Genomic DNA, 27,848 nt, shown 5'->3' with positions numbered 1-27,848 from the left:
TCGCCGGCGGCCATTTTGGGTGGAAGCGATAGCTGAGTGGTGGCGGCTGCTGATTGTGTTCTAAGGGGACGGAGTGGGGGGAAGACGTTTGCTCTCTCGGAACAGCGTATCTCATTCCTCTCCCTTCGACTACCCGTGGCGCGGAGAGTCAGGGCGGCGGCTGCAGCAGCAAGGGCGGCGGTGGCGGCGGCGGCAGCTGCAGTGACATGTCCAGCATGAATCCCGAATAGTGAGTGCAGGAGAGCACCGGTCGGCTGGGTCCGTGGGCCAGCTTGGGAAAGCTTAGAGGGGGCGAGGAGGGCGGAGGCGGGGGCCTCGGCCGGGGTGAGGTGGGGGTGATGGGGCAGGAGAGGTTGGCGGCGGGGAGTCGGGCCCCATTGTCTGACGGAGGAGGGGCGGTCGAGGGGAGGGATCGGGTCGGAGGGGTGAGCCGCCCGGGCCTGGACCCGGTCTGGTTGGAGTCCTGGCCTGAGTGCCAGGCCGGTGCGGAGGAACAGTCTGGTAAGGGGGTTGGGGCGTCGGGGAGTCGGTGGTGGGGTCGTGGGAAGGGGTAGCTTCTCTTGGAGGCAGTGACTTTTGAAGGAGGACCTGTTTTTAAGGGGAGGGAGGGGATGGGGTGGGAGAACTCTCCTAGAGGACACTGTTAGACCCTGCGCCCGCGGTCTGCGGAGCTGTCAGAGCCGTCGGGGTGGAAACCAGCTTTACTTGCAAATCTTGAGCTTGTTGGCTCTCTCTTCCACCCTCCGCGCCAGGTTGTAGGTAATATGGATGCTTTTCAGGATTGCGTGGGATTTAGGGGAATGGGTAGATGGTGAGAAGCGATTTAAAATTTTTAGTTCTCTTTTTTAGTTTTTTCCTGGAGTTCTTTACGAACTCAGCGGTCCCATTGCCCTCCCAAAAACCTGGGCATTTGTGAGAATTTTTTATTTTTTTGAGGACACATTTTTTTGAGGACACAGTCATTTTGCCATGTGTAGGTCAAGGGAAAAACAAAACACCAGCACTAAAACCTAGGGACATCTTTGTGATATTACCAACTGAAAGGAAGGCTTTGCTTTCAAGTTGAAAGAGAAACGAATGGGCCCTATGATAGATCTGTAGGGTTTGGATTACCTACTTGAATGCTTGCAGATAGGGAATGAGGTTCCATGACGTGTCATGAAAAGTTAATGCATTTCTTTTTCTTGCTTACTCAGTAAGTCATCACAGCAGATGTGACACACCTGGCACCTTTCCTGGGAACTGGTGTTCGCTTTCCTTGGGAAGACTTTCTTGGGTTCTCCTTAATGGCCCTTAAAAACATCCTTCTACAGTTTGCATATTGAAATTTAGGAATAATTGAAGGAGATTTAATTGGTATTCGTCTTCAGTGTCAGAAGGCTTTGAGGGAAACGGGGGAATTTTTTAAAGCAAAGATCAGTGTTTGACCTAAATGTTGAGTTTATTTGCTGCTTTGGTCAGTTACTGCTGAACATTTCCCCTAAAAGGTCCGCCCATGGGTTTAGCTGACTGTCATGTGTGTGTCACATGGCTCTTGCAAAATGCATTCTGACTTCAAGTTTTGTAATACTGTGGTTTGACGCTGAAATGTCCCTTTTTGTTCTAAATAGAAGCCATAGTATTTTATTAAAATTTTATATACCTTAAGAAGTTGAAGACAGTGTTCTAGTAGTGTCAGATTTGCTGTGTTGGCAGTTTTTTATCAAGGGCTCCAAGGACAAAGTTGGTTTTGCATAGTTGGGCAGAGTTGAACTTGAGGTCCCTAATTTCGTAGTTTTCCTGGCAACAGTAAAGTACATGGATTTTCCATTTTATGGAGGTTTTTCTTCTGTTCAGGGAGTTTCTTAAATTTGCTACATATATTTAGTACTGTAAATAGCTCTTGAAGATTAGTTGGACAGAACCGTGACAAATGATTTAGACTCTGAATTTGTTTCTCCTTTTGTAAAGTAGGACAGTCATCTTTATTCCTATCCGGGTAGTTGTGAGGCTCAAGTATATGTAGAACAATTTGGTAACCTGTAAGAGGGCTGTAGATGGTGTACATCATTATGTGAGGCATTCCAGTAGTGCTGGGATTTAGGAATATAATCCTTACCTGCAAGGAACTTATAATGGAATATAAAAAATAGATTTTATATATGTTAAATACCAATACGTATGGCAAGTTCCAGATGTGTGGCATGGATTGGAGCCACAAGATTTTAAAAGAAGGTATTATGGGATTGTGGTTGGCTAGTAGGGTTTAGAAAGACCTTATAGAAAACAAACCAGTAAGGGAGTTACTAGCATTAGATTTGGAGAAGCAGAGGGAGTGAGAAGGATTGTTCAAGAGGGAAGAAGAAAGAAGAATGGTTAATAAATGGCAAGGGTAGTAATTCTTAAGTAAATAGAGTGCCAAACCATTCTTTCTTTTGAGGACTCTAGATTAATGACCTCAACAGAATCAGTCCCAGAAATCATTTGTATATTTTTATGGCCTTGAGTGTGCCTGTACCTGGGCTACTGTATTTATATTCTAGACTGTCTCTTAAGTAAAATAACCTAGGAGTTTGGGAAAACGTTTGGAAAAGCACTAGTGAAAAGTACTAAGGTGAGAGGAGGTGGTATTTTATTACAGAAGGTCACAAAGGCAACCGGCGAACAGATTTTTAGAAATCTGAGTTCAGCAGTTTCTTCTTTTTATCTTTAATAGTTTGTTACCATCATAAAAGTAGAGAAAAATTGGAAAATAGAGAAAAGAAGGAAATTCTTACAGTTTAATCACCCAAACACAAATCCATTTGCTTTAAAACCTTGTTCTAAAACTTTAAAATCGCATGTTTTTTTCTTAAGTTAAAACTTTTAATGGATGAGTGCCTTTCATGATTCCACAGTGTTGTCCTAATAGCTAACATTTATGGCCACTTATTATATGCCAGGTACAATATTGTACATTATAATACATGTGTATTATAGCGTACACTTTATATGCTAATTTGAAATAATAGTATACTAGGTAATGTTTACAGGTGCACCCCCAAATGTTCCTTGTTTTGGTTTATCATCTACTATTTATCTTAATTCTTTTAGAAACTTTCAAAATCTGCTTTATGTGTGCTGCTGAATTTGGTACTGAAAATGTGTTCTTGACAAAAGAAAAAGTTTGGTTCTCTCAGAATGAACAGGATTTTAGATTTGTATAGGTAGGTTGACATACGATTACCTGTTGCTAGCTTTATTACTGGATGCTTTTACTTTATGATCTTTAAGTTGTAAGCTTTTGGTTTGGGAGTGAGGAGAATAAGAAATGTGTCAATCAATGATTAAATTTTAAGCTTTTTCTTTGACTACTTTCTATGTTATTTGGCTGATTTGGGAGAAATGATGGCCCTGGGTTATCTTTATGGTAGAAATTAAGGGTAATGACTGACTCGCTTGAATTACAAATGCTGCAAACAAAAACAAAATGCAACTGAAGTGGAATCTGAGCGGTGGAAAAAGTAGATGGAAAGGATCAGAGCTTTCTTTTTTTTTCTGGAGATTTGAGGAAAGATTTTGATTTTCCTGAGCTAGGTGGTGAAGCAGGCAGTGATTATTTCAGCACACTGCTTAAGAAATACTTAACATTATTCTCATACCAGAAGCATTTTTCCTAATCCATTAGCTTCTAGCAGATTTTTTTTTTTTAGTGTCAAGAAAATAATTTTGGCCGCTTCATCAAGGAGTGTGTTAAGAATAAAGTAGGTGTACCTATCACGAATATGCCAGTTAACTATGATAGGAGGAACTATATGTAGTAGTCTCTTTGGATCGACTAGTTTAATGCAGAAAAAATTTGTTTAAAAAATAATTTACCTTGTTTTTAACTTTTTAAAATATTATGGCTTAAGTTTTAGTCAGTCTCTTAAACTTTGTGTTCTGTCATGGTAGACTCAAGGAACAGCTGACTTTTTTTTTTTTTTTTTTTGCCAGCGCTCTGCTTTGAATAAATCTGTCTTTTAACTTAAGGGTTTAAAGGTAAAAACAAGTTAATCAGTTCTGTTATCTGTCTGACAGAGTGTAATTTCATTAATAAGTATATCATTACTGCCTTTTACATAATTTTTAGTTAGAATTTTTTTATTAGAAAAGAAGCAGAAAGCAACTAAAAATAGATTTTCTTTTTGTTGGTTGCCTTGATGACTTTTTCGTCGTGTTGGTAATGATTTGAGAAATTCAAAGAAGTTTAAAGAAGAGGTATTCTCACTATTCAGAATATGATTATTGTCCGTAGAGAATCAATGTATGTAATTCTTTGGGTAATGTAAGTTACCAGTAGCTACATAGACTTTCCATCTTAAGAGTTTTGTGTGAATGGATGATCTTGAAGGATCATTGAAAGAAACTGAAATTTTGCATTTAAAATTTTCTTCTTCCTTTTCATCATAATTAGGTTAAAGTATAAGATGTTGACGGTTTCTTACATGTTCAAGGGTTATTTTGTTGGGTTTTTTTTTGTCTTAAAGGTGGAAGAGCTTCAGAATCAAGTGTTCTCTTGCCGACTGTTTAGTTGACTTTTAAAGAGAATTTTGCTTTCTGAGTAATTTCTTTAATATTTCAGTTTTTATTCTAGAAGCAATCTTAGTGATTTATCTAAGTTATTATGATTAACAAGTGCTAAGCATCTTGCTGGATTCATATCCTATCAGCAGTCCTTTGGCCGTGTGTGTTTTCTCTCCTTGGCAACTTTTGATTGTACATATATGATGGTTTTACTATTTGTAGTTGTAATAGTTAAGTTTCATTTTTGATAGTTAAGAATAGCTTCCTTTTGCTAATGTTACCTACTCTTGTCTCTTTCCTAATATATAAAAACAGGGTTAAATAAAATGCTTTTTAAGATTTTGAGATTTTTAAAGATTTGCTAAAAAATACTTTGAGTGTTTTAAGATGAAGAGAAACCGAAAATGGGTGTAGGATGCCAGTGCATGAGATATTTTAGATGTGTAACTTACCTGCTTTTTACCACTGTTTGTCTGAACTACATTTTGGAGTTTTAGTAAGAGATTTAGGCAAAATGTCCCCTCCGCCCCTTTTGTTTTTTAATCTTACAGGGAGAGGGGAGCAGTCAGACTATTCCACTGTTTTCTTGTAGAAGGTGGGGCTGAGAAGAGATTGCTTCTTTGATATCTGGAATAGAATTTAGGGAAAAAAACCAAAGTCTTGGCTTTTCTTTGGAACCACCCTGTGATGTTTCAGATTATAAAAGGGTAATGGTGTAATGATATTTTGGGGAAAAAAATAATCCTGAGGCCTTAGGGAACCAGAGAACAAGTGTTTGTTGGTTTGTTTACTGACTTAAACGTGAAGAAATAGGGTACAAAGGAGAGGTAGGAAATGAAATATTCCTACTTTTTTGTGACCATCAGTCACAAAAGTACATCAGTACTTTTGTGACTGATGGCTCAGTTGGTCAGAACACCCCACTTTATTAAATCCAAGATTGTTGATAGGTTCCAGTTGTTTACTCTGTTCCATGTTTATAGATTCCCAATTCTGACAGGTAGTGTTACCTTTGCTCACAAGGGTGACCACTCTTTGGAAACAGTATTTTTTAATAATAATAGCTACTGTTTAACAAGTGCTTACTCTTTGTGCCAGCTACTTGGCTAGGGTCTTTACCCAGGGCATTTTATGCAGTCTGCATCTCAAACTAGTGATCTTTACAAAGGAAATTGAGTAAATTATATAATTGAAGTTTTCTAGGAACAGTGATGGATTTAACTTGTCTGAATGTATTTTTTTTGAATAACAATAGTACTTAAGTGGAATTGTTCTTTGTCCTTGCTACTCTGCCCGTAGATATTTTCCAGTAACTTGATTTAGGGCAGTTATTCTTAACCCATTTATGGTCATGTACCCCTAGGAGTATTGGATGAACCCTGTGGATCTGCTCCCTATGTGTATACATACTCATAACATTTTGCATGAAGTTGCAAGTTGTTCACATTCCCTGAGCCTATTCATGAACCTCAAGTTAAGAATGCCTGATTTAGAAGATTGAAAACAGAAAAGAGAATGTTCACTACCAATTCTTCTGAAATGTGGAAACCCAAGAGGGACAGAGTTTAAATTTAAATCTGGTATCCTGAACTGATTAATTTCGAAATGTGAGATTTGTTTGGGCATGGCTTTGTTTTGATGACCTAGTCTGTGCTTTTCTTCTCCTTTTATTAAAATGCTTACCTGTTTGTTTCTCATTAAGTTACTAATATATGAAGTGTTTCCAAGATTCTTGAAACAAAGGCACAGTAAGTTCACAGAACATTAGTGTTCACATTAAGAACAATGTCATCTCTGCAGTATCTTTACTACTTTAAAATTCATATGGATGTAATTAGGATAAATGCCTAGCCAAGTGTAACATGTAATATAGTCTTAATCGAATTAGATGGGATTTATAAAAATAGTTAAGTAGCCAGATTTATAAAAGGACATTTGAAGCAACTTTGTCAAATATACACTGGATAATTATTTAGTGCTTAATTTTTGGGTTGGTGGCTGGCATCTGTCCTCATAAAGAGCAACTGGGTTCATCACTTACTAAAGCTAATGTAGTCTGAACTCCAAAATTTACCATGCTCTTTTGAGCTGAACTAACTTATTCTCTACTAAGACAAATGTTCTAAGTTAATTTAAGCAGTGAATTACACTTTTCTTTATATTTGGTCAGGTCTTTATGCTAGTTCATAGGTGGTTTGATTCATTCTGATGTATTTTATATACAAAGTAGGACTTAACATGTTTACTGACATTTTTATCATATCTGAGTATATATCATTGAGGGAATGTGGTGAGATACGAAAAAAACAAAAAAAACCCAGCATTTAGAGTTGTAAACCCTAGGTTTAAGTTCACACCACCACTTACCTCATAAAAGTCATTTATGCCTTTTGAGCCTGTTTCTTTATAACGTGATTAGTACCGCCTCAGTTCTGAGTCTCAAGAGTAAACTGTACAGTGCTATGCAGGAGTTGACACGTGTATTCCAGTAAGGGATATTAGAATATATGTAAGAATATATGTAATATATATATGCAGGTGGTTTGAATTTTAATGTTTTTCTAACACATTTAATCATTACACATTGATCTCTGATCTTGTCTATTTGAAAAATGTTTTCAGTACAGATATTTAAAATCTTCCTGTGAATGTACACACACACACACACACACACACACACACGCACACACAATCTGATTTCCCTGGAAAAAAAGCTTGGTGAAGAAAATAGCCAGCCCTTTCTTTCTCTTTTATGAGTTAGACAATGCTAGGAGTTGAGGGGTTTTTATTTTTTAATTATAAAACACGGACTTTGCTCCCAGGTGCTTACCAGTTAAGAAGACTCAAGCTCAAACAAGCATAGTCAATTTAACAGTATTAGCACAAATTAAATCTTGTGATATTTTTAAAGAATAAGATGGCATAATAGTGCAAAAGATTTGGAGAAGGGGCCTAGGATTTCTATTATTAACAGAAAGTTTTAGTTATATTGCTTTAGCTGGAGAGGAACAGAGCACTGAGGAGGACTTTCCAGAAGCCCTGACACTAGTCTTGGGATAAGGTCAACAAATAACAATTTGAGTTCCCACCACTAGTCAGAAGTTTTATGTATGTCCATTATTTCCCCTAATAGTATGAAGAAATAGTGTCCTAATTTTATAGAAATCAGAGCCAGAGAAGAGTTAAATGGCTTGCCCAGGGGCATTCAGAGGAAGCAGTAGAATTGGAATTTTAACTCAAGGGCCTGTGATTTTACAGTCCAAGTATGCTGTTTCCAGTTTAGTGTGTGTTGTTAACTTCTAGGAATTTAAAATTAAGCCAGTTAATTAGGCAACTAGCATTTTCGTGGTCAGTTCTGTCTAAAATTCGTGATTGGAGAGGCCTTTTTAAAAATGTTAAGAAGGGTTTGTGAGGTATGTATTGTGAATGGCCCTTTGACTTTCTTCACATCTTGTGTTGGGTTGATATTTAAAGCTTCTCTAGGCTTGAAGTTAATTATCTTATCCATTCTCAGTTTTTCTACCCTCATGACTATTCTTGAATACTTATACTTGGGGCCTTAAAGTCATGGATGTGTTTCTGTGAGAAAAGCAAGTAAAGCAGAGAACGCCTGTCTCTTGCTGGAGAGGCAGGCACATTTGCTGCAGACCGTGTTACTGTTTCATGTGTTGCTAGACTTTGAGAGTTGTGATCATAGTACTTATAACTGTTAGCTGGTAATTTTTACAGTTTTACTTTAGATTATACTGGTAAACTCCTGTGATACTTCGTCACCCATCCATCATCTGTACTGAAACTTTGGATAAATAGCTTCAAAGTTTTTGTCTGTAGCTCTTGAGATTTTTCATCAGGTTGCATCCTGATTTGGAGGGAGGAAGGAAAAATAATAATAATTGCCACTTATTGTGCTCCTGTACCAGACACTGTGCTAAATGCTTTAGAGGCAATATTTATAATCTTGACCAGAGCCTAATTGGGTGGTAGAGAGTGCTAATTGAACCTTTTTACAGATGAGGAAATAGAGCCTCATGGTGATAGGTAAGTACCTTACTTCAAGATCTCGTAGCTAGTATGTGATGAAGCCTGAATTCAAATACAGTTCTTTCCAGGTCTAAAACCCATGCAGGCTTTGAAAGGTAAGGAGGTATGGACACTTACAGCCCCTCCTTGGTGCGTTTTTCACTAAATATTTGCTGTTATGTACGTGGTAAGACCATTTACTCTACTACTTCTTCAGAACAACCAAAGCTTCCCTCATTTTCAGAATTCCAGCTTTGGATTTTTGGAACACTGTTTTAAACAGAGCTAAAGTGGAACCTGGAAAATTAATCTATTGTCTCTAAATATTTTTTTTTTATGTAGCTTTAGGGGTCAGTTATGGGGAGAGTTTTTTAAAAATTGCTTGGCTATTTTCTTAAATATGTGGAAAGACTGTTGCCCTCTCAGATTCTTGGTAATTGTTTATTTTGACTAACAGGCTGCTTTTGTCCATAGCTGAAGGTTTATTTAGTTTTTTTATTAATTTAATCACAAAAGTAGTATGTACTCTGTAAAATTCAAATGATATAGAAGCATATGAAGTAACTAAAAGTTCTTACCTCTTTTATCCAGCCTGATGGGCAATTTTGTTGTTGTTGCCGCCACACCACATGGCATGTGGGATCTTAGTTCCCTGCCCAGAACCCACGCCCCCTGCAGTGGAAGTGTAGAATCTTAACCACTGGACCACCAGGGAAGTCCCCTGATGGTCAATTTTGAATTGTGTTCTGTGGAGCATACTTAAAGTGAGTGAAGAAGAAAAGTAGATGTCAAGCACAATTATTGCAGCTCAAGTTTTATTAATCATTCCATACCCCAAAGACTAATAGACTAGTGTGTAGTTTAAAAGTGAATTCAACTTTATTTGGCCACTATATCGTAATATCATAACCATGATTCTGTTTTAAATTTGTGATGTGAGCTTAGTTTTAGGCTGTTTTCAAGTATGATTTTATAAAAAGATAAAACTACATGATTCCTATCATGCAAGTGAACTTGTTCTAGGTGAAAGAGAACAAATTTAGGTTTGAACTTTTTAAAATAGCAGGCCTTTTCTAAGATATACTTACAGCTGACACTTTGTATTTTGGGGGTACTGTTTGGATAAAAACAATTATATAGTTTTCCACTGTTTACTTTTGTCTTCCTTGGTGTGTTTCCAAAGGGTAGTTGAAACTTGTGTTAATGTCAGTCAGCTATCTCTTATATTCATTGACAGGTGAACTATGTCTGGTAATCCAAATTTTGTTTCATAAAAGAAGAAAAAAATGTTTATTCTTATTTAATCCAAAAAGTTGACTTCATATCTTTGTGGCTATATTGGGAATGTGCCAGTGCTGTCTGCTTACAACCTTGACCTATGCTACCTACTTAGATGTCATTTGTGTTAGGACAGGTATGCTGAAAGAACTTGTAAGGTTGTTCAGTCATTGAATAAATCATTGATTAAAAATTTTTCCTCCCCTCAAATGACATTTTTTTTTCTGGTTAGAAAAGTAATACAGTCTGACTGCAGACTATTTTTTAAAAATATAAAGAAAAGATCAAGTGTAATCGTACAATTTAGAAGTGTCCATTTTTTCCCCAAATCTTTTATGTGTGTACAAATTTTTTTTAACAAAAATGGGTTATACTAGACAAACATAGTCTATAATCTTTTTACATAACAGTATCATGTAGTAGTCTCTTTTGAGATTATAGAATTCCGAGTAGTATTTTAGATTCAGCAACAAGCAGATTCATCTCCTACTTCATATTTTATAGATGTAGTTTGGTAACTTCATAAAAAGGAAAACATTTTACCTAAATAGAATTTTGAGTCAAAATGGGTTTTGGTAACTTTTAAAAAATATTGTTTCATGCTCTCACAATAGTGACATTTTTTAAGGTATAGAAAATGTTAATGCTTACATGCAAAAATGGCATGGGTATCACGATTATGTTCAGATCATAAATAATGGAAATAGAGGATCTAGAGTATTGCTGAAGTAGACCAGGAGTAGACTTAAGGAGAAACTGATAGCAAAAATAATTTTTCACTTGCTACTATATTTGACATCCCACCATCCAATTGTTAAAAGGTTGAATCTGCCCCTTTCCATCGAGCCTTAATCTATGTCAGTCTTAACTGTCTTACTTTCTCACTGAATTATTTCCACTTTAAATTAATATTCTCAAAAAATACTTGTGCCTCAAAAGCAAAGTTTTTATTTTACGGAATCCAGCATGATTTATGATTGTTGATTTAACTCGAGAAAACACAAAATATGTCTCTCATGTTTAAAAAAATATCACGGGCTAGCTTTTCAACGAGATTGTACCTATTTCACTAATGTCCTCATAGTTTGTTTTTCTAAAACCTTTTTATTTTGAAATAAATTTAGATTTACAGAAGAGTTGCAAAAGTAGTACAGAGAATTCCTGTATACCCTTCACCCAGCTTTCCCTAATGTTAACATCTTATATACCATGGTACATTTATCAAAATTAAGATATTAACATTGGTAAACTATGAACTAAACTATAGACTTTTATTCCAATTTCTCCAGTTTTTCCACTAATGTCATTCTTCTGTTCCAGAACCTAATCCAAGATACCATATTGTATTTAATTGTTATATCATGTTGGCCTCCTTCAGTCTGTGAGTTTCTCAATCTTATTTTTCATGACCTTGACAGTTTTGAAGAGTTTAGGTACTTTGTAAATTTCCCTCAGTATGCATTTGTCTGATGTTTTCTCATGATTAGACTGGGGTTATGGATTTGGAGAGAGATACCATAGAGGTGAAGCACTCTACTCATTACATCATATGAGAAGGTACATGATATCAATATGACTTATTGCTGGTGATGTTCACATTGATCACTTAGTAAAGGTGGCATCTGTCAGGTTTCTCCAGTGTAAAATTACTATTTTTCCCTTTCTACACTCTGTTAGAAACCAGTCGTTAAGAACCCACACTCAGGGGAAGGGAACTAAGCTCCATTTCCTGGAGGGAGGAGTGTTCAAAGAATTTGTGGGCATATGTTAAAACCACTGCAGTAATAAATATTTGGGGGGGACAAATTTTGAGGCCGTGCAAATATCCTAATTCTCCTTGAAGTTTCACCCACTAATTTTAGCATTCATCAGTGGATCTTGCCTGCAGCAGTTAATCTACCAGTGATTTTCTATTTCTCTCATTCCTTCTACATGCATTAGTTTGAATCCTCGTGTAAGGAAGTGTTGTCTCTCCTCTCCTATTTATTTAATTAATGATTTATACACTTACGGACTCATGGATATTTATTTTATTCTTTGGGTTATAATCCAGTACATGATTGTTTACTTTGTGGCTCAAATTGTTGCCTTGGCCATTGAGGCTGGTGTTTGTCCTTTTAACATGCCATGTCCCTGTAAATTTTTTTCTCTAGCATTTTGCCCAAAATGTTACTCAAGGATGGCTATAGATATTCTTTAGGTGTTTCTCACAATGAAACAGACCTGATTAAAAACGCAAAATTAAAATGTTCTCTGATCTCTTAGCACAGTACTTTGTAAAAGGCACAGTGTTATATTTTGGATGAATAAGTCAGTTTACCTTCACACAGATAGGTATGTTAAACATAAGAGTGGGGAAAAACAGACTCCAGACTACTTATGGGGAGAAAATATGAAGTGTCATTGTCATAGTAAATTAGACATGAAAAAAACCTGAGGAAATTCTCATTGGGAACAGGGGATAGGATTTACTAGAACTATCTGATTTAGGTGAGTGGTGATTACAGTTGTACTTCTATAAAGATTTCTCAACTGATATAATTCAATTTTTTCACTTACGTCAAAATGGTATTGCAGACTGAAAACTTAATCCAAATTCTTGAGAATAAAAGAAAAATACATTTAAAGTCTTGCTATTTGCTAAATTATTCTTGACTCTTTGTACCAAAATTCTGATTTTGAGCTTTCTAACTTTAGATTTGTATATTTCCTATCAACATTTTTACTGTGTTCTGTTTTGTAAATTGTAGTTACAGAAATGTCTTTAAGTGATCTCAAATCTGAATTCTCTTGTACATCCTGTATATTAATAGTTTAGAAATAAGGTACTATAGGAGTAGGTAATTTAAAACGTTCCAGTGCAGGTAACATGCTGTTGTTCACAGTCTCCTGGTGTGTGAACTCAGTAAGGCAAGAAGTTTGTTAGTTGATTTTGTTTGCCATTCTCCTCCATGTCTCTTGCCGTGTTAGTGAAGCTAATGGTTTGGGAGAGAACAAAATAGCCTTCTTTAGCAAGATTCATTTGGGACAGAGTGCTCTGCTCTTCATATTATTTTTTTTTTTAAAGAGCTCCTGACTTATTTATTTATTTATTTATTTTATTTTTTTGGCTGTGTTGGGTCTTCGTTTCTGTGCGAGGGCTTTCTCTAGTTGTGGCAAGCGGGGGCCACTCTTCATTGCGGTGCGCGGGCCTCTCACTGTCGCAGCCTCTCTTGTTGCGGGGCACAGGCTCCAGACGCGCAGGCTCAGTAGTTGTGACTCATGGACCTAGCTACTCCGTGGCATGTGGGATCTTCCCAGACCAGGGCTCGAACCCGTGTCCCCTGCATTGGCAGGCAGATTCTCAACCACTGCGCCACCAGGGAAGCCCTCTTCATATTATTTACAATGGCTCTGAGCCGTAAATTATCAGGAACTCATAAATTAAATAACGTTTCAAAATAATGCTGTTTGTAAAATTTAAAAAGAATGATAATTGAAAATTGATTTTTTAAAAATTGACTACTAATTTCCTTGAAATCATAATGTAACTTGTAGCACAGTTAGGAAGCATTCATGTTTTTTACAGCCTTATGGTTATTCTGAAAGAGAGAAATTGATCTTTAAGGTAATGAATGATACCACAGGCAGCATATGTGGCCCAGTGCTGTCTTTTACTGTAAAGGGGTCCAGTACCACTGATTCAGAGGATGTTTATTGAGTATTTACTGGATGCCTGGCACTGTCCTGAGGGAAACTGGTAAATTCAGGGCATTTGTTGTATCAAAATTTTTGTTAAAAACTAAGTAATTGTAGTAGTATCGGTGGTGTGATTTTTTTCTTGCTGACTGAAATGTAAATTCATTGCTAATGTTCAGTGTTCAGCATTCTTAAGAATTCATTTGGTCTAATTAAAGAGAAAGCTATCAGTAGTACTGAAGCGAGTCAGCACAGCAACTGTACTGACTAAAATAAAAGTTGTTTGGTATTAGGTATCAATAATTTATTAAGAGTAAATTTTTATAATCATTATCCCCACTACCCCCTTTTTTCCTTAGGATCTCAAACTGGAAAGGATGTTAGTTATTAAGTTCATCCTGTGTTTCAATCAACTCTTCTTAATGACTTATTTAAAAGCTTACTTCCTTCTGTGACCTTTATTTTGCTGCTGACTAGGGCACTTTGGATTTTTTAAAGAATTCTTTCCTTTAGGTATAATTAGGAACAATAAGTGTACTATGGTAACTCGGTAAAACCAGAAAGCTATGTTTTAAGTAATACATAAATCACTGTATAAACCTAGGTAACAGTTGATTAATATTCACAGAGATAATCACTTCTAAACATCTTGCTTACATGTAAATCTGATAATTGTAATCTACATTTCATTTGCAAGTGATATTCGGGGTTCACTTTAAGTACGAAGCATTTTTTAAAAAACTAAATCACAAGGAAGAAAATTAAGAATCATGTATATCTTCTAAAAAAAAAATCTGTAAATTCTGGATTTTTTGTCATTTTGAAATTGCTTTAAAAGAACATACAGAACTGGTCAGAGTTGGGAAGAATCTATGAGAGATTCCTTTGGAGACCGTGGGCTGACCTTCTGTTGTCTTCAGGTTCATGAAAGAATCCCTGGGAATGTTTTGTTTTGTTTTGTTTTTTAACATCTTTATTGGAGTATAATTGCTTTACAGTGGTGTGTTAGTTGCTGCTGTATAACAAAGTGAATCAGCTATACATATACATATATCCCCATATCTCCTCCCTCTTGCATCTCCCTCCCACCCTCCCTACCCCACCCCTCTAGGTGGACACAAAGCACCTAGCTGATCTCCCTGTGCTATGAGGCTGCTTCCCACTAGCTATCTGTTTTACATTTGGTAGTGTATATATGTCCATGCCTGGGGATGATTTTTTGAGTTAGGTTTGGCAGTGGTAAAGGTGCATAAACGTAGCCTAGCTTTCAGTGTTTTCTGAAGAATGCTTTAATACAAGCTTAGAATGTTGGTAAAGTTGTGCATTTACACAAACAGCCTTTGATTTTACTGCATCTCCAGTTTAAGATATTTATAATATAGACTTTCAGAAGTTAAATGATCCATTTTTTTTTAAAGGGGGAGAATTCCAGGTGGATGCTAGGGAAGGATCATAAAAGCCCTTCGTTGGAGGATTGCTATGAAATAATGACTTGAGATTGGAATTTGAAGGAGAGACGTTTCATTGGCAAGAACAATGAAAAGTTAACTCCCTGTATTACTGCAGAAGAGTGGGATTTTTCTAGCATAAGTCTTGGGCCCTCCAAGAATGCGTATCACTTATGTTTCCTTTCATTCATTGCTTGGAAGTGGAAATTCAGCTGATATTAGAGATCATGGGTGGCATTGCCTATCTTATTTTTACATAATTCTGTCATGTTCAGTGATTCATCAAAAGGGCTCCTGCTGTTTGTTGCAGTTTGGTCTTCTGTTAGGCTGTTCGGTCTTCTGTTAGGCCGTTCATGGGCTCTTCAGGAGCTGTAGTCTTCCTCAGTGAGCTGTTATTCTTGGCTCTATTTTTGTTGTTGTAGAACTTACAATACAATATGCTTTTTATTAATGTGATTTTCTTTTTCTCTTTGCAGTGATTATTTATTCAAGTTACTTCTGATTGGCGACTCTGGAGTTGGAAAGTCTTGCCTCCTTCTTAGGTTTGCAGTAAGTTGAAATCAAAATGCTTTTAAAGAAATTAATGCTGTTTATGTTTTCTAGGTAGACAAAAGATTAAACAATTTTATTCAGAATATTAATTCTTCCAGAATTTATATATTCATATATAAAGCCTCCCAGTGATATCTAGACTCTTAAATAGAAGAAATGCTGTTGCTCTTCAAAGAAATTCAAGCAAAGTGTAGTTATAAAGTCAGAGTGTCTAATACTCTTCTTGGAGATCAGTGTTTCATTCCAACATAAGTAGTGAGGTAAGGGGAAAATAATAGGTCTGTGTTGAAAATGACTTGATGGAAAACGAATCTTCAAGTAAAACTTTAGTAGAATAAAAAGAAAAAGCGGGGCCTGGTACAAACTTTTTTTGACAATGGCATAGAGTTCTATATGCTGAAATTTACAAACTGATAAATAACTTTCAACCTAGTAAATAAAATCTACAGTCTTATTCATAGTCTTATCAACTGCCTTCAAATTTAGCATGTTTTCCTTCTCACTGTCTAGATCATTGGTTCTTAAGAGTATGGACCAGTGGGGATTATCAAGAACGCCTCGGGGTCCATGAGATCAAAACTACTTTCCTAATAACACTAAACCATTAGTATTTACTAAGTAAATAATTACTTAGTACTAAGGCAAAAGACATTTGCCTTTTTTCACTCTATTGATCTTTGCTCTGATGATGCAGAAGCAGTGGTGGGTAAAACTGCCGGTGCCTTATTAGCACCATGTTGAAGTAGTGCTAAGCCCCAAATTATACTCATAGTCATGGTGTTTACCTCTGTTCACGCACAGTGGAGAAAAACGCCATTTTCATTTAAGAGTGTCTTTGATGAAACAGTAAAAATGATGAATTTTTTTCATACTTTTTAAAATTGAGGTATAGTTGATGTACAGTATTATGTAAGTTTCAGGTGTACAACATAGTGATTCACAACTTTTAAAGGTTATATTCCATTTATAGTTATAAAATATTGGCTCTATTCCCTGTGTTGTACAGTATGTCCTTGTAGCTTTTTATTTTATATATAGTAGGTTGTACCTCTAAATCCCCTACCCCTATCTTGCTCCTCCCTCTTTCCCTCTCCCCACTGGTAACCACCAGTTTGTTCTCTATGAACAAACTGTGAGTCTATTTCTTTTTTGTTATAGTCATTAGTTTATTTTTTTAGATTCCACATATAAGTGATATCATACAGTATTTGTCTTTGTCTGACTTATTTCAGTTACGATAATACCCTCCAAGTCCATCCATGTTGCTGCAAATGGCAAAATTTTATTCTTTTTTATGCCTGAGTAGTATTCCATTGTATGTATATGTATGTGTATGTATACATCTTTATTCATTCAGTCTGTTGATGGACACTTAGGTTGCTTCTAAAAATGATTAATTAAAAAAATCTTGATCCTCGAGTATTCTTTTTTAAATATTCTGTGTGAAGAAATGAGGAGTTTGCGTAAAGTAGTTTTACTGAAGACTGGAGTATGTTGGCTGTCTCAAGAGAGAGAAAAGCACTTGTATAGTTGTTTCCATTTTGAGCTAAACTAGCTGCTTTTTTCATTGAACATTTTTTTTTAACTTGAAAGAACAACTAACAAACTGTAATTATGTAGAATTGAGTACTGGGTACACATTTTATCAGATGAACAGACATTATCACTTCAAGGAAAATATCTAACAGCATTTGCTGCCTGTAATAATAAATTCAAGCTTTTCAAAGGAAAATTAGAATTTTAGAAAACTTAAAATTCACCACTGCAAGCTTGACAGCATCTCAAATACTTAATATGACTTTTCTGATGATATAAGTGATATTAATGAATCCCATATATATATATATAAAACTTCACTATATATAATAGTTAAAAAATGAGACCATGGAAGTACCAGAATAAAACCTAGGTGGCTCTTTAATCTTGTGTGGAAGTATTTTCTAACACAGAAAAAAGTCAGGAAAGAAAAGATTGTTAAATTTGATTGCATTAAAGTTAATGCTGAGCACATAAAAATGTTGGAAAACAAATGGTACTAGGAAAAAAATATATATGAGGAAGGGGTGATATTCTCAATACATAAAGCACACTTACACATTAATAATAAAAGGATGTTTGCTCTGATGGAAATATGAGCAAATACATGAGCAGGCAGTTCACAAAAGGAAAAATACAAATTGCCAATAAATATGAAAAAAATGTTCAATTTTATTTGTATTTAAAGGACTTTAAAGTTAGATACTACTTAATTTTTATTAAATTGGCAAATATTAAAAATTAATTAAAATTAAGAATAATTCCTAGTATTAAATCAGCAATTCTAGGTAGGTGGGAAGAAGCTGGCCTCTCTTGAGGAAAATGGCTATAGCCTGAGGTATTTGTGCTTCAAAGAAAATCCTTTCCAGGATGCCTATTGATCTAAGTCATAGGTTTTCATACTACCTACACAGTAGAATCACCTAGGATGCATTTTGAAAGTACTGGTTCTCACACCCCTGAAGTAGAGACAAGCTGCGAAAGGTATGATAAATGTATAATAAGCTTTGGGAGCACAGAAGGAAGAATCTCTTAATTATTGGCTGAATAGTTGGGGAATGTTTGGACAGTCAGTATTGCCTGAGCTCAGAATTGAAAAATGAATAAAAATTGCCATGTGACCCAGGGACTGGGGAGTAGGGGGATGAAGCTTGGGAGTGGGGAGAAGGAGATGCTGAGAATTTGGACAGTAGGAAGGGCATGTGCAATGGCTCAGAGGCACGCAAGTGAGGGTCATTTAGGGGTTTATAAGAATTCTAACAGCATTTATAAGTATTTCTAACAAAGTACGTGGCATATACGAGTGCTGAATGAATGTTTATTGCATTCATTTTGTTCTCTATCCACTTTCTATAGTACCTGATGCTTATTAGACAATTAAAAAATTTTAATTTAATGATGAGCATTTTGTCAAATTGCATTCAATGCTTCAAGAGTATCCTTTTATCCAGTGATTCTGTGTATGCATTAATGTGAATATATGTGGAGGATAAGTCAGCATAGCTACCTCTAGCCACTTGGAACTCTCTCTGATCACATTTTATTCTTTAGTGATCTTTGTTTCAGTCTCATGTACACATCAGGTTCAGCATTATCAAGACTTCCCCACACTGGCTTCATTTAATCCTTTTTCCCCTTCTCTTTGTTGGGAGTGCCACAAATGCAGATCCCAAGTGTGTCGTTTTCCCCTTATATACTTCAATATGTATTCTAAGAACTGGACATTTTCCTATAAAATACATTTGTTGACTTAACAAAATAAATTTCCCTAGTTGTCTAAGAAGTGTGGTGTTATAGTTGGTTTGATTCATGATTCAAAACATGGTTCACACAGACTCATAGACATAGAGAACAGACAGTGGTTGCCAAGGGGAGGGGAGGATGGGGTGGGATGGAGTGGGAGTTTGGGGTTAGCAAACGCAAACTATTATATATAGAATGGAAAAACGACAAGGTCTTACTGTATAGCACAGGGAACTATATTCAGTTTCCTGTGATAAACCATAATGGAAAAGAATTAAAAAGGAATTTGTATATATGTATAATTGAATCACTTTGCTGAACAGCAGAAATTAACATTGTAAATCAGCTATACTTCAATTAAAAAAAAAAAGGTGTAATTTTAAAAGTTTAACCTTGAGTTAAACATTGTTCACATAAAAACTTGTACACAAATGTTCACAGCAGCATTGTTCATAATAGCCAAAATGTAGAAACCACCCAAATGTCCACGAACTGATGAATGGATAAACAAAATGTGGTATATCCATACAGGGTACTATTTTTCAGCCATGAAAAGGAATGAAGCCATAAAAAGGAATGATCCATGCTGTAACATGGCTGAACCTTGGAAAGTTTATGCTGAGTGAAAGAAGCCAAACACAAAAGGCCACATTGTATATAATTCCGTTCATGTGAAATGTCCAGAACAGGCAAATCCACGGAGACGTGAAGTAGATCAGTAGTTTCCAGCGTCTAGGGGGTGAGGAGGAAATGGAGAGTGACTGCTGCTGGGTATAGGGTGTTCTTTGGGTGATGAAAATGTTTTGGAATTAAATAGTGGCGATGGTTGCACGACCTTCTGAATATACTAAAAACCACTGAATTGTACATTTTAAAAGGGTGAGTTTCATGTATGTGAATTATATCTGTTTAAAAAGTCGTAACTAAGAAATAAAATTGACTTCTAAAAAAATTTCAGGAGAGTGACACGATCATAGCTTTGTGGTGAATAAGTTGGATGGGGAGGAACAGGAGTTCCACTGATTAGAAAATTAGAAAAATCATTCATAATCATTGAAAATATAAAACCTTTTTCTATATGTATGTAAAGAATTTGCCGAGAGATGTTTAGAAAAATTAAAGAATAGCTATTGAAAAAAAATCTTTTAAGAAGAAACCATTGTTAAATAGCACTTTGTCTTCAGAACATGAACAGAGTGCAGGAGAGGATGGAGTGGCTGTTCTCAGCATGTTACGCCTTATAAACTGTTTATCAGCTTTGTAGATAAAAGTTAACTTTATATTTTCTTATTTACTCTATTGAACATTCATTTTAATTGTTAGCTTTTTTTCCCTTCAGGATGATACATATACAGAAAGCTATATCAGCACAATTGGTGTGGATTTCAAAATAAGAACTATAGAGTTAGATGGGAAAACAATCAAACTTCAAATAGTAAGTAATTTTTGGACTAGAAATTTTTGTGGAAATTATTTTGGTAAATTTAGAGTGTATTTGTTATTTTTTAATATGTTAACAAAATTAAAGTATCTTAAGAATCATTCATCTAATGACAGTGGTAGAATAAGAATTGTTTAGATTAAAAATGATATAAGATTACCTTCCTCATTGAATTTTCTATTCATGAAGCAGAGAAATACATGTTTTTAAGTCAAACTTGGTCCTAGTTCTTTTTCTGGTGCTTTTATCAGCGCGGTCTGAGGGGTCTAAGCTGAGGTTTACCTTGTCTGGCAGCAGAAGTATATCGAGCAGTTTTCGTACGTCCTTGTTGTGCTGAACACTGTGGGACGTCAGAAGAAACCTAGGAGAGGCCCTTCACGTGTGGTTTAGTTGAAGAGTATTTATTAGATAGTATGTACCAACTCTGTAGAAAAGTAGAATTTTATTGGAAGCGAACTTAGCTTTTCTTACGTATTTTACCGCTCAGAAGATGGATGCTAAGAGATTCGGTGACTTGCCTACAGTTACTAGCAGAACCAAGTGACCCATAGCTCTCTGTTTTCAATATTTTGTGTCCCTGTGCCATCCTCATTCCCTTATCCATCCTTATATCCTCAACCCTGAATTAGAAGTAGGCAGTTGTAGTAGAAACTTAATATGGGTCTGGGTGCTACCAGTGTGGACATAACTATGGTCATAAAATAAAAAATCTCTGGGTATCTTTTAGAGTTGGCTGTTAGTATGAGTTAACATAGAAAACAAGTGACTGTTCTTTATATAAAATTGGTAACACCCTGAACTGGAAGGAGTTCTGAATTTGGAGTCAGAAAACTTGGATTTGTTGTCTTCATTCGGCTATTTATTACAGAGTCATGGGTTTAACTTACTTCAGTCTTTTTCCTGAGACTCAGTTTCTTACCTCTAAAATGAGTGTGATAATGCTTGATTTACTAACTAATAAGGTAGTTGTGAGAACCAAATCTATAGCTCTGTGTATGTGTGTATGATAATGTATGTGAAAGCCCTTTGTAAACTTTTAGGCAATATACAGTTGTTACTGATGATGCGACACACACCCAGACAAGTGGATATTTGATAGGTTATTATTTTTTTTATTTGTTCGCTTATGTGACTCTGATAAGGAAAAGAAAGGTACATTACAAAAGAATTGTGGATTTTGATACAGGTGAACACCCTTGATATCCCAAATTAGGACTTGCAAGGATGTAGTTATCAGAGATACCTTGAAATACTTTCAACCAATGAACAGAGTATCTTCCGTTTTGATTTTTCCCATTATATGTAGAGTGCCAACTTGGCACCATAAAGAATATTTCAGAAAGAAGCACCCAAGCCTGTAACTACTGATGTGAAATGATTGTGTTATGTGTGATCATTGGTCTTCATAACATTTGGGTATATATTTGTGAAACATTTATATATTGCTACTTCCTCTGGCTGGAAGGATCTTATAGGTCACTCACTCAGTCTTCTTTCATCTTCAGTAGGAATTTCCTTTCCCTATCTGGTGCCTTTTTTTGAACATTTCTGAGAAGCTCACCATTTTTCAAAGCAGCTAGTTCCATTTATAAATAACCTCTTAGTTATTAATTCTTTATTTTGAGCCAAAGCCAGTTTCCTTTAACTTCTGTCTCTTACTACTCTGCCTTTTGCAGCTGCCTGATAGAGATTAATTTCTTTTCTATTGGCAGCCTGCCGTTTAGATTGATCTTACCACACCTTCTACCTCTGAAGTCGGTCATTCTTTTCTGGAAGCATGTTTTCAGAACCTTTTACAATTTGGGTTTCAGTTACTCTCACATTTTATATGTGCCGTTTATTAAAATATGATTCCTAAAATCAAATACAAAGATATAATCCAGCCAGTGTGGCTACATGGGGTAAATTCTCTACTGATTTGGACTCTGAATTTCTTTTTTTTCTCTCACACTTCAGGGACTCATGCCATTTTCTCATCATTGGCCCATTCAAGGACATAAAAAGAAAACCTGCGTTTACTACATTTGCTATCTCAATAACCATTTTACCTACTAGTTTGGATCTTAAAGTTTTTGGTTGTTTTTTTTGTTTGTTTTTAAGTCTTATATTTTGTGACTAGGGCATTAAAAATCTAAATGCAGGATTTTACTTTTAACCCTGTTACATTTCATCTTGCCTGGCTTGAATTACCCTTCCAAGTTTTCTGGGTCTTTCAAAATGATTGGGTTTATCTATATTTTAATTATCTTTTCTGCTTTTGCTGTTCAAGTGTGCCATTTGGGTCTTTATCAGAGCTGGTGATTACAAAACATTCAGCAGTGCGGGGCATGTACAGAGTCTAGTCCCGTACCATGAAAGGCCTCTTTCTGTGATGGTTTATTCATTTTCGAAGCTTTATGGAAATGCATACGTTACACAGACATTCAGATAGATTCAGGGTTGCAGGGACGAATGAAACACAGCCCCATAGGAGGAGATCCCATTTCAGTGGGAGAGACAAACATGGGAAAATCAGTTACCCTGTGATTATGAGGGGTAATGAGGATTATGTACGTAAAGAGTGATCAGTTACAGAGGAAGGTACTGTTAGGATATAGAGTCAGCAGAGTTTTCAGAGTGGCAAGGAGACATCAGAAATTTTGCTCTTTGGATGCCATTGCTTAGTCAGCTACAATTCTTTGTTAACATTTATTCAGAAACATTTTCTTCCTGTTGTTGTGCTATCTTTGTGAAAGGGGTTGGTGGGCAGAGACGGGAACTAACATTTTATTGAGCAGCATCTATAATCAGGCGTTGTGCTAGGCATTTTACAAGCATTAGTTCATTTAAACTTAGCAATTCTATAAAGTGAGCTGTATCTGGGATTTATAGACGAAGAAACTGTTAGGTGACTCTTCCTAGAGTTAAATAACCAGGAAGCTAAAGATGATGTTTTGAAGTCACGTTGGCTTGGCTCCAGAGGTCATGCTTCTCCAAGGATGTCCTGAAAGACTTGAGGCTCCTTACTGATACAGTAGATCTAGACAGTCTCCTGACTCTCATAGGCTAGTACTTTGGACGAAAAAGGTAATGAAGCTGTGGTGGCTTTTGTTTGTTTTAAATTAACAGTTGTTAACTTACTACCTTATTTGCTTCATTATTACTTCTCCCCGCCCTCCCCCCTCAGTATGTTAAATTATAGGTATGATACTTTACTCCAGAAATACTAATTATGCATCTCTATTTTACTATGTAACCACCATTATTACATCTAACAAAACTGAGACTAATGCCTTAATGTTATCTAATATCCAGTTTGTATTTAAATTTCCCCAAAATTGCAGCTTATTTTTAACAGCTCTGTGTTGGCTGGGTCTTAGAAAAGGAAGTGATTTCACTGAGTGCTCCTGAACTTTTTTTTTTTTTTTTGCCATCTAGGACTAGGGGGGATCAATGTCAAGTTCACAGATATATTCCAAAACTTTACAATTGCTTCCCACTAAAGGCTGTTGCATCTTAATCTCCACTTGTCTTAGGCTTTAAGTCCATTTTTTGTTTTTGTTTCTTTAATGGTAACCATTAAGTAACCATTCTGTTATTTCCCCATCAGTCAAGATGTTATCTTTTACCGGTATTTTTTAGTGGGGTAGGTAGCTTTTCTAAACAATTTTTTTAAGAAAAGGACATTGTCTAGGAGCAATTTAAACAAAATTCTCATTGCCCTGGTTAAAATCGTGGCTTTAAAAATCTGTTTTCTTGATTTTTTTTTTTTTTTTTTTGGCTGCATTGGGTCTTCGTTGCTGCGCACAGGCTCTCTCTAGTTGCGAGTGGAGGCTACTCTTCGTTGAGGTGCAGTGGCTTCTCTTACTGCGGAGCACGGGCTCTAGGCGCACGGGCTCAGTAGTTGTGGCGCACGGGCTTAGTTGCTCCGCGGCATGTGGGATCTTCCCGGACCAGGACTCGAATCTGCGTCCCCTGCATTGACAGGTGGATTCTTAACCACTGTGCCACCAGGGAGTCCCTTGATATTTTTAATAGTTTTTTTTAACCCAGAACTTTAATGTAGCAATGTTATTTGTTTCCAGTGTTGGAGCCTAAATGAAGTGTAGTAAATTGCTCTTAAAATGAATTTTATAAACGAATTTGGAATCATCTTCCTTACATTGTTTTCCCTAGGATTATAATAATTGTTCCTGAGATGGCTAAAGTGCTGTCTTGACTGGTGGTTATCTGAATTAGGTCCTTTCAGTGCTTTCCATGATGATAAATTGTGCTAGCAAGTAATTTTGTCTTATGTGTGAGAGTTGTACTGTGTTACAGGGGTGTTAGTAGACCAGTAGCTTTCCTAATACCAAGTCAGCCTGTCTTTGCATTCATACTAGCCTGGCACAATGCTAAAGGCTGTAGAGAATATGAAAAGTATGACAGTTTCTGATCTCAAAGAGCTTATAATTATAGTATTGGTAGCATTACTGCAAGCTAAATTAGACACTACCTTCTTTTCTGGACCTTCGGGTATTTGGCAGTTACCCTGCAATTTAGTAGTGTGAGCACAGAGAGCTAATGTTTCTATATCAAATCCTGGTAGTCCACAACTATGTAAACTAAACTGTTCTCCCTCCTCCCTCCTTTTCCCCAACTCTGTTTTAATGGAATTGTTTGGATTTCTTGATTGTTTTATAATAGTGGGACACAGCAGGCCAAGAAAGATTTCGAACAATCACCTCCAGTTATTACAGAGGAGCCCATGGCATCATAGTTGTGTATGATGTGACAGATCAGGTAAGCTCCAGGAAAAATTCTGTTATACTGACAAAGTAGTGAGTTACTATTTGATAAATATCAGACTATTTTACTTTACTTATAAGCCATCAGTATCATTTATATGGCAGAAAACTTTGTCCACCCCTAAGGAAGTGAATGACATAAAAAACGTTTGTTTTAAACCAATGTATCTTTTAAGAACAGGTACATTGTTATTTTTCTCCCCTACATCATTTGAACACCTAATGAATTGGGTCAACCAAAATTTCCTAATATTTTCCTTTAGTAAATAGGAAATTTAGTAATTGGTTTTACATTTGCTTTCAAGGGACCCAAGTTATATTTATTATCAACTAAATAACTGATCATTTTGTCAAGAGTGTGTAGGGAACTGGGATTGTTTGGCTTATACTGTGTTTTTGGTGCTAAGTGTTAACAGGAATTTGCCTGGTAATTAGACCTGTCGGAATTGCCAAAAGTAAGATTAGAGGCTTCTGCCTGTGGAGTATGTGGTTCAGAAATAGGATGAGCTTTGAGGCAGATTTTAAGAGGAGAGTGAGTAGCTAAAGGAGAGCTCTTGAAAGAAGGTAGGGGGATGTGGAGATAGTGTGAAGAATGTGGTCTGAGGGCCATAATTGTTCTTTTGATCAGAAAGTTAGAAAATTTCAGGGTCCTTTTATTTTGCCCGTCAAAGAAAAGAATGAAAGATGAACTTTGAAAATTAGAATATATAATTCTTGTAGGAGATGTTAATAAATCTCACCTCAACTATGAAATCATAGCTAATTAGGAGATAGCTAGAATTATAGGCTTTAGATTCAGCACCATTAGGAGTATTGGGTGAGTGATAGCAACATGAGGGAAAAAATGTCGCTAGTTTTAAAAATCTCAAGTAATGACTTGTAATATTTAAAAATGGAAAATTTCCTCCCTTAAGTATGACTATGGAAAAGAAAACAAGCATCTTTACTTTGGACCCGTTTATTTAATGATTTTTGACATCACTAGTAGTTCACATTTAGTAGGCTTATTTATAAACCAAAATTTTGTCACGTTTCAAAAACCAGGTTTTGTGGTGCACATAAATGGCATACTCCAAAACAATTGGATTTGCCTGAGCTGTAGTTTAATGCTGAGCTGTATTTCCCTCTCAGATAAGGCATTTTCATCCTCAAGCCTTCAAGTTCTGTTTTCTTATTCATGTACTTATGTATCATCATTTTAATATGTCAGTTCACTTCTTTCCCAGCATTAGAGTTCTTTTTTTGTAGCTAGATCGTCTCACCAGCTTTTCTTAGGTCAGGAGAGATGCGTCTGTTTATCACTTGCTTCATTAGAACAGTTGTGTCCAGAACTATATTATTCTTTAAAACGTCTGTCTTTTTAGGAGTCCTTCAATAATGTTAAACAGTGGCTGCAGGAAATAGACCGTTATGCCAGTGAAAACGTCAACAAGTTGTTGGTAGGGAACAAATGTGATCTGACCACAAAGAAAGTAGTAGACTACACAACAGCAAAGGTATGTTTAAAGTTTGATTTTCAAACTGAATTGTAAGGTGCTGAATTTGAATTATATATGGGTATGGAGTCACACAATGGCCGCAACCACCTTAGCTTTTAAAAATACATGCGCCAGAATACTTTGACAGTAATAATTTGTGCAGTGTCTACTTGGATTCAGTAAACTTAGTCCTTCATCACTCCCCCTTTTCAGATGATGAAATGCACTAAGTGAAAAAGATTTTTCAATTAATTGTGCCTTATATATTCTCTTAGGAATTTGCTGATTCCCTCGGAATTCCATTTTTGGAAACCAGTGCTAAGAATGCAACAAATGTAGAACAGTCTTTCATGACAATGGCAGCTGAGATTAAAAAGCGAATGGGTCCTGGAGCAACAGCTGGTGGTGCAGAGAAGTCCAATGTTAAAATTCAGAGCACTCCGGTCAAGCAGTCAGGTGGAGGTTGCTGCTAAAATTTGCCTCCGTCCTTTTCTCACAGCAATGAATTTGCAATCTGAACCCAAGTGAAAAAAACAAAATTGCCTGAATTGTACTGTATGTAGCTGCACTACAACAGATTCTTACCGTCTCCACAAAGGTCAGAGATTGTAAATGGTCAATACTGACTTTTTTTTTATTCCCTTGACTCAAGACAGCTAACTTCATTTTCAGAACTGTTTTAAACCTTTGTGTGCTGGTTTATAAAATAATGTGTGTAATCCTTGTTGCTTTCCTGATACCAGACTGTTTCCCGTGGTTGGTTAGAATATATTTTGTTTTGATGTTTATATTGGCATGTTTAGATGTCAGGTTTAGTCTTCTGAAGATGAAGTTCAGCCATTTTGTATCAAACAGCACAACCAGTGTCTGTCACTTTCCATGCATAAAGTTTAGTGAGATGTTATATGTAAGATCTGATTTGCTAGTTCTTCCTCGTAGAGTTATAAACGGAAAGATTACACTATCTGATTAATAGTTTCTTCATACTCTGCATATAATTTGTGGCTGCAGAATATTGTAATTTGTTGCACACTATGTAACAAAACAACTGAAGATATGTTTAATAAATATTGTACTTATTGGAAGTAATATCAAAATGTATGGTGATAAGTATTGTTTTAATTCTTATGGCTAAAGGGAAATAGAGCCTTGCATTATACTCAAAACAGCCATTTGTGTGTGCAACCAGGGCATTGTAGACCTATCTTAGAGCAGCATCCAATATGCTTTCCAGATAATATAACTAATAAATGACGTAGGGAGGCTTCCATGCTGCACAGGGATTTAACCAAGCTTAGTGGTTCAGGGAGATGTATGCTATCTAGCCTGTTATCTCTGATCCTTCTCTAAAACCATTTGAAATGGCTTCATTGATCAACATTTT

The 27,848-nt window shown here is 36.1% G+C and overlaps 1 protein-coding gene across 1 annotated transcript; it reads left to right on the top strand.

The window, feature by feature from the left end:
* Positions 1–27,561, top strand: RAB1A (RAB1A, member RAS oncogene family). Its single transcript, XM_061168517.1, has 6 exons — positions 1–229; positions 15,425–15,497; positions 20,119–20,214; positions 24,886–24,981; positions 26,351–26,482; positions 26,740–27,561. The coding sequence occupies exons 1-6, from the start codon at positions 207–209 to the stop codon at positions 26,935–26,937; spliced, it is 618 nt and encodes a 205-aa protein (XP_061024500.1). The 5' UTR covers positions 1–206; the 3' UTR covers positions 26,938–27,561.
* Positions 27,562–27,848: the final 287 nt, after the last annotated feature.

Source organism: Eubalaena glacialis, chromosome 14 (genome assembly GCF_028564815.1).
Source record: "Eubalaena glacialis isolate mEubGla1 chromosome 14, mEubGla1.1.hap2.+ XY, whole genome shotgun sequence".
NCBI lineage: Eukaryota > Metazoa > Chordata > Mammalia > Artiodactyla > Balaenidae > Eubalaena > Eubalaena glacialis.
This window is presented reverse-complemented; position numbering and strand designations above follow the sequence as displayed.

Coding starts and splice junctions, on each gene's coding strand:
- RAB1A (XM_061168517.1), top strand. CDS start 207: ATGTCCAGCATGAATCCCGAATA. Junction 15,498..20,118: donor GCCTCCTTCTTAGGTTTGCA/GTAAGTTGAAAT, acceptor TTTTCCCTTCAG/GATGATACATATACAGAAAG. Junction 26,483..26,739: donor TAGACTACACAACAGCAAAG/GTATGTTTAAAG, acceptor ATATTCTCTTAG/GAATTTGCTGATTCCCTCGG.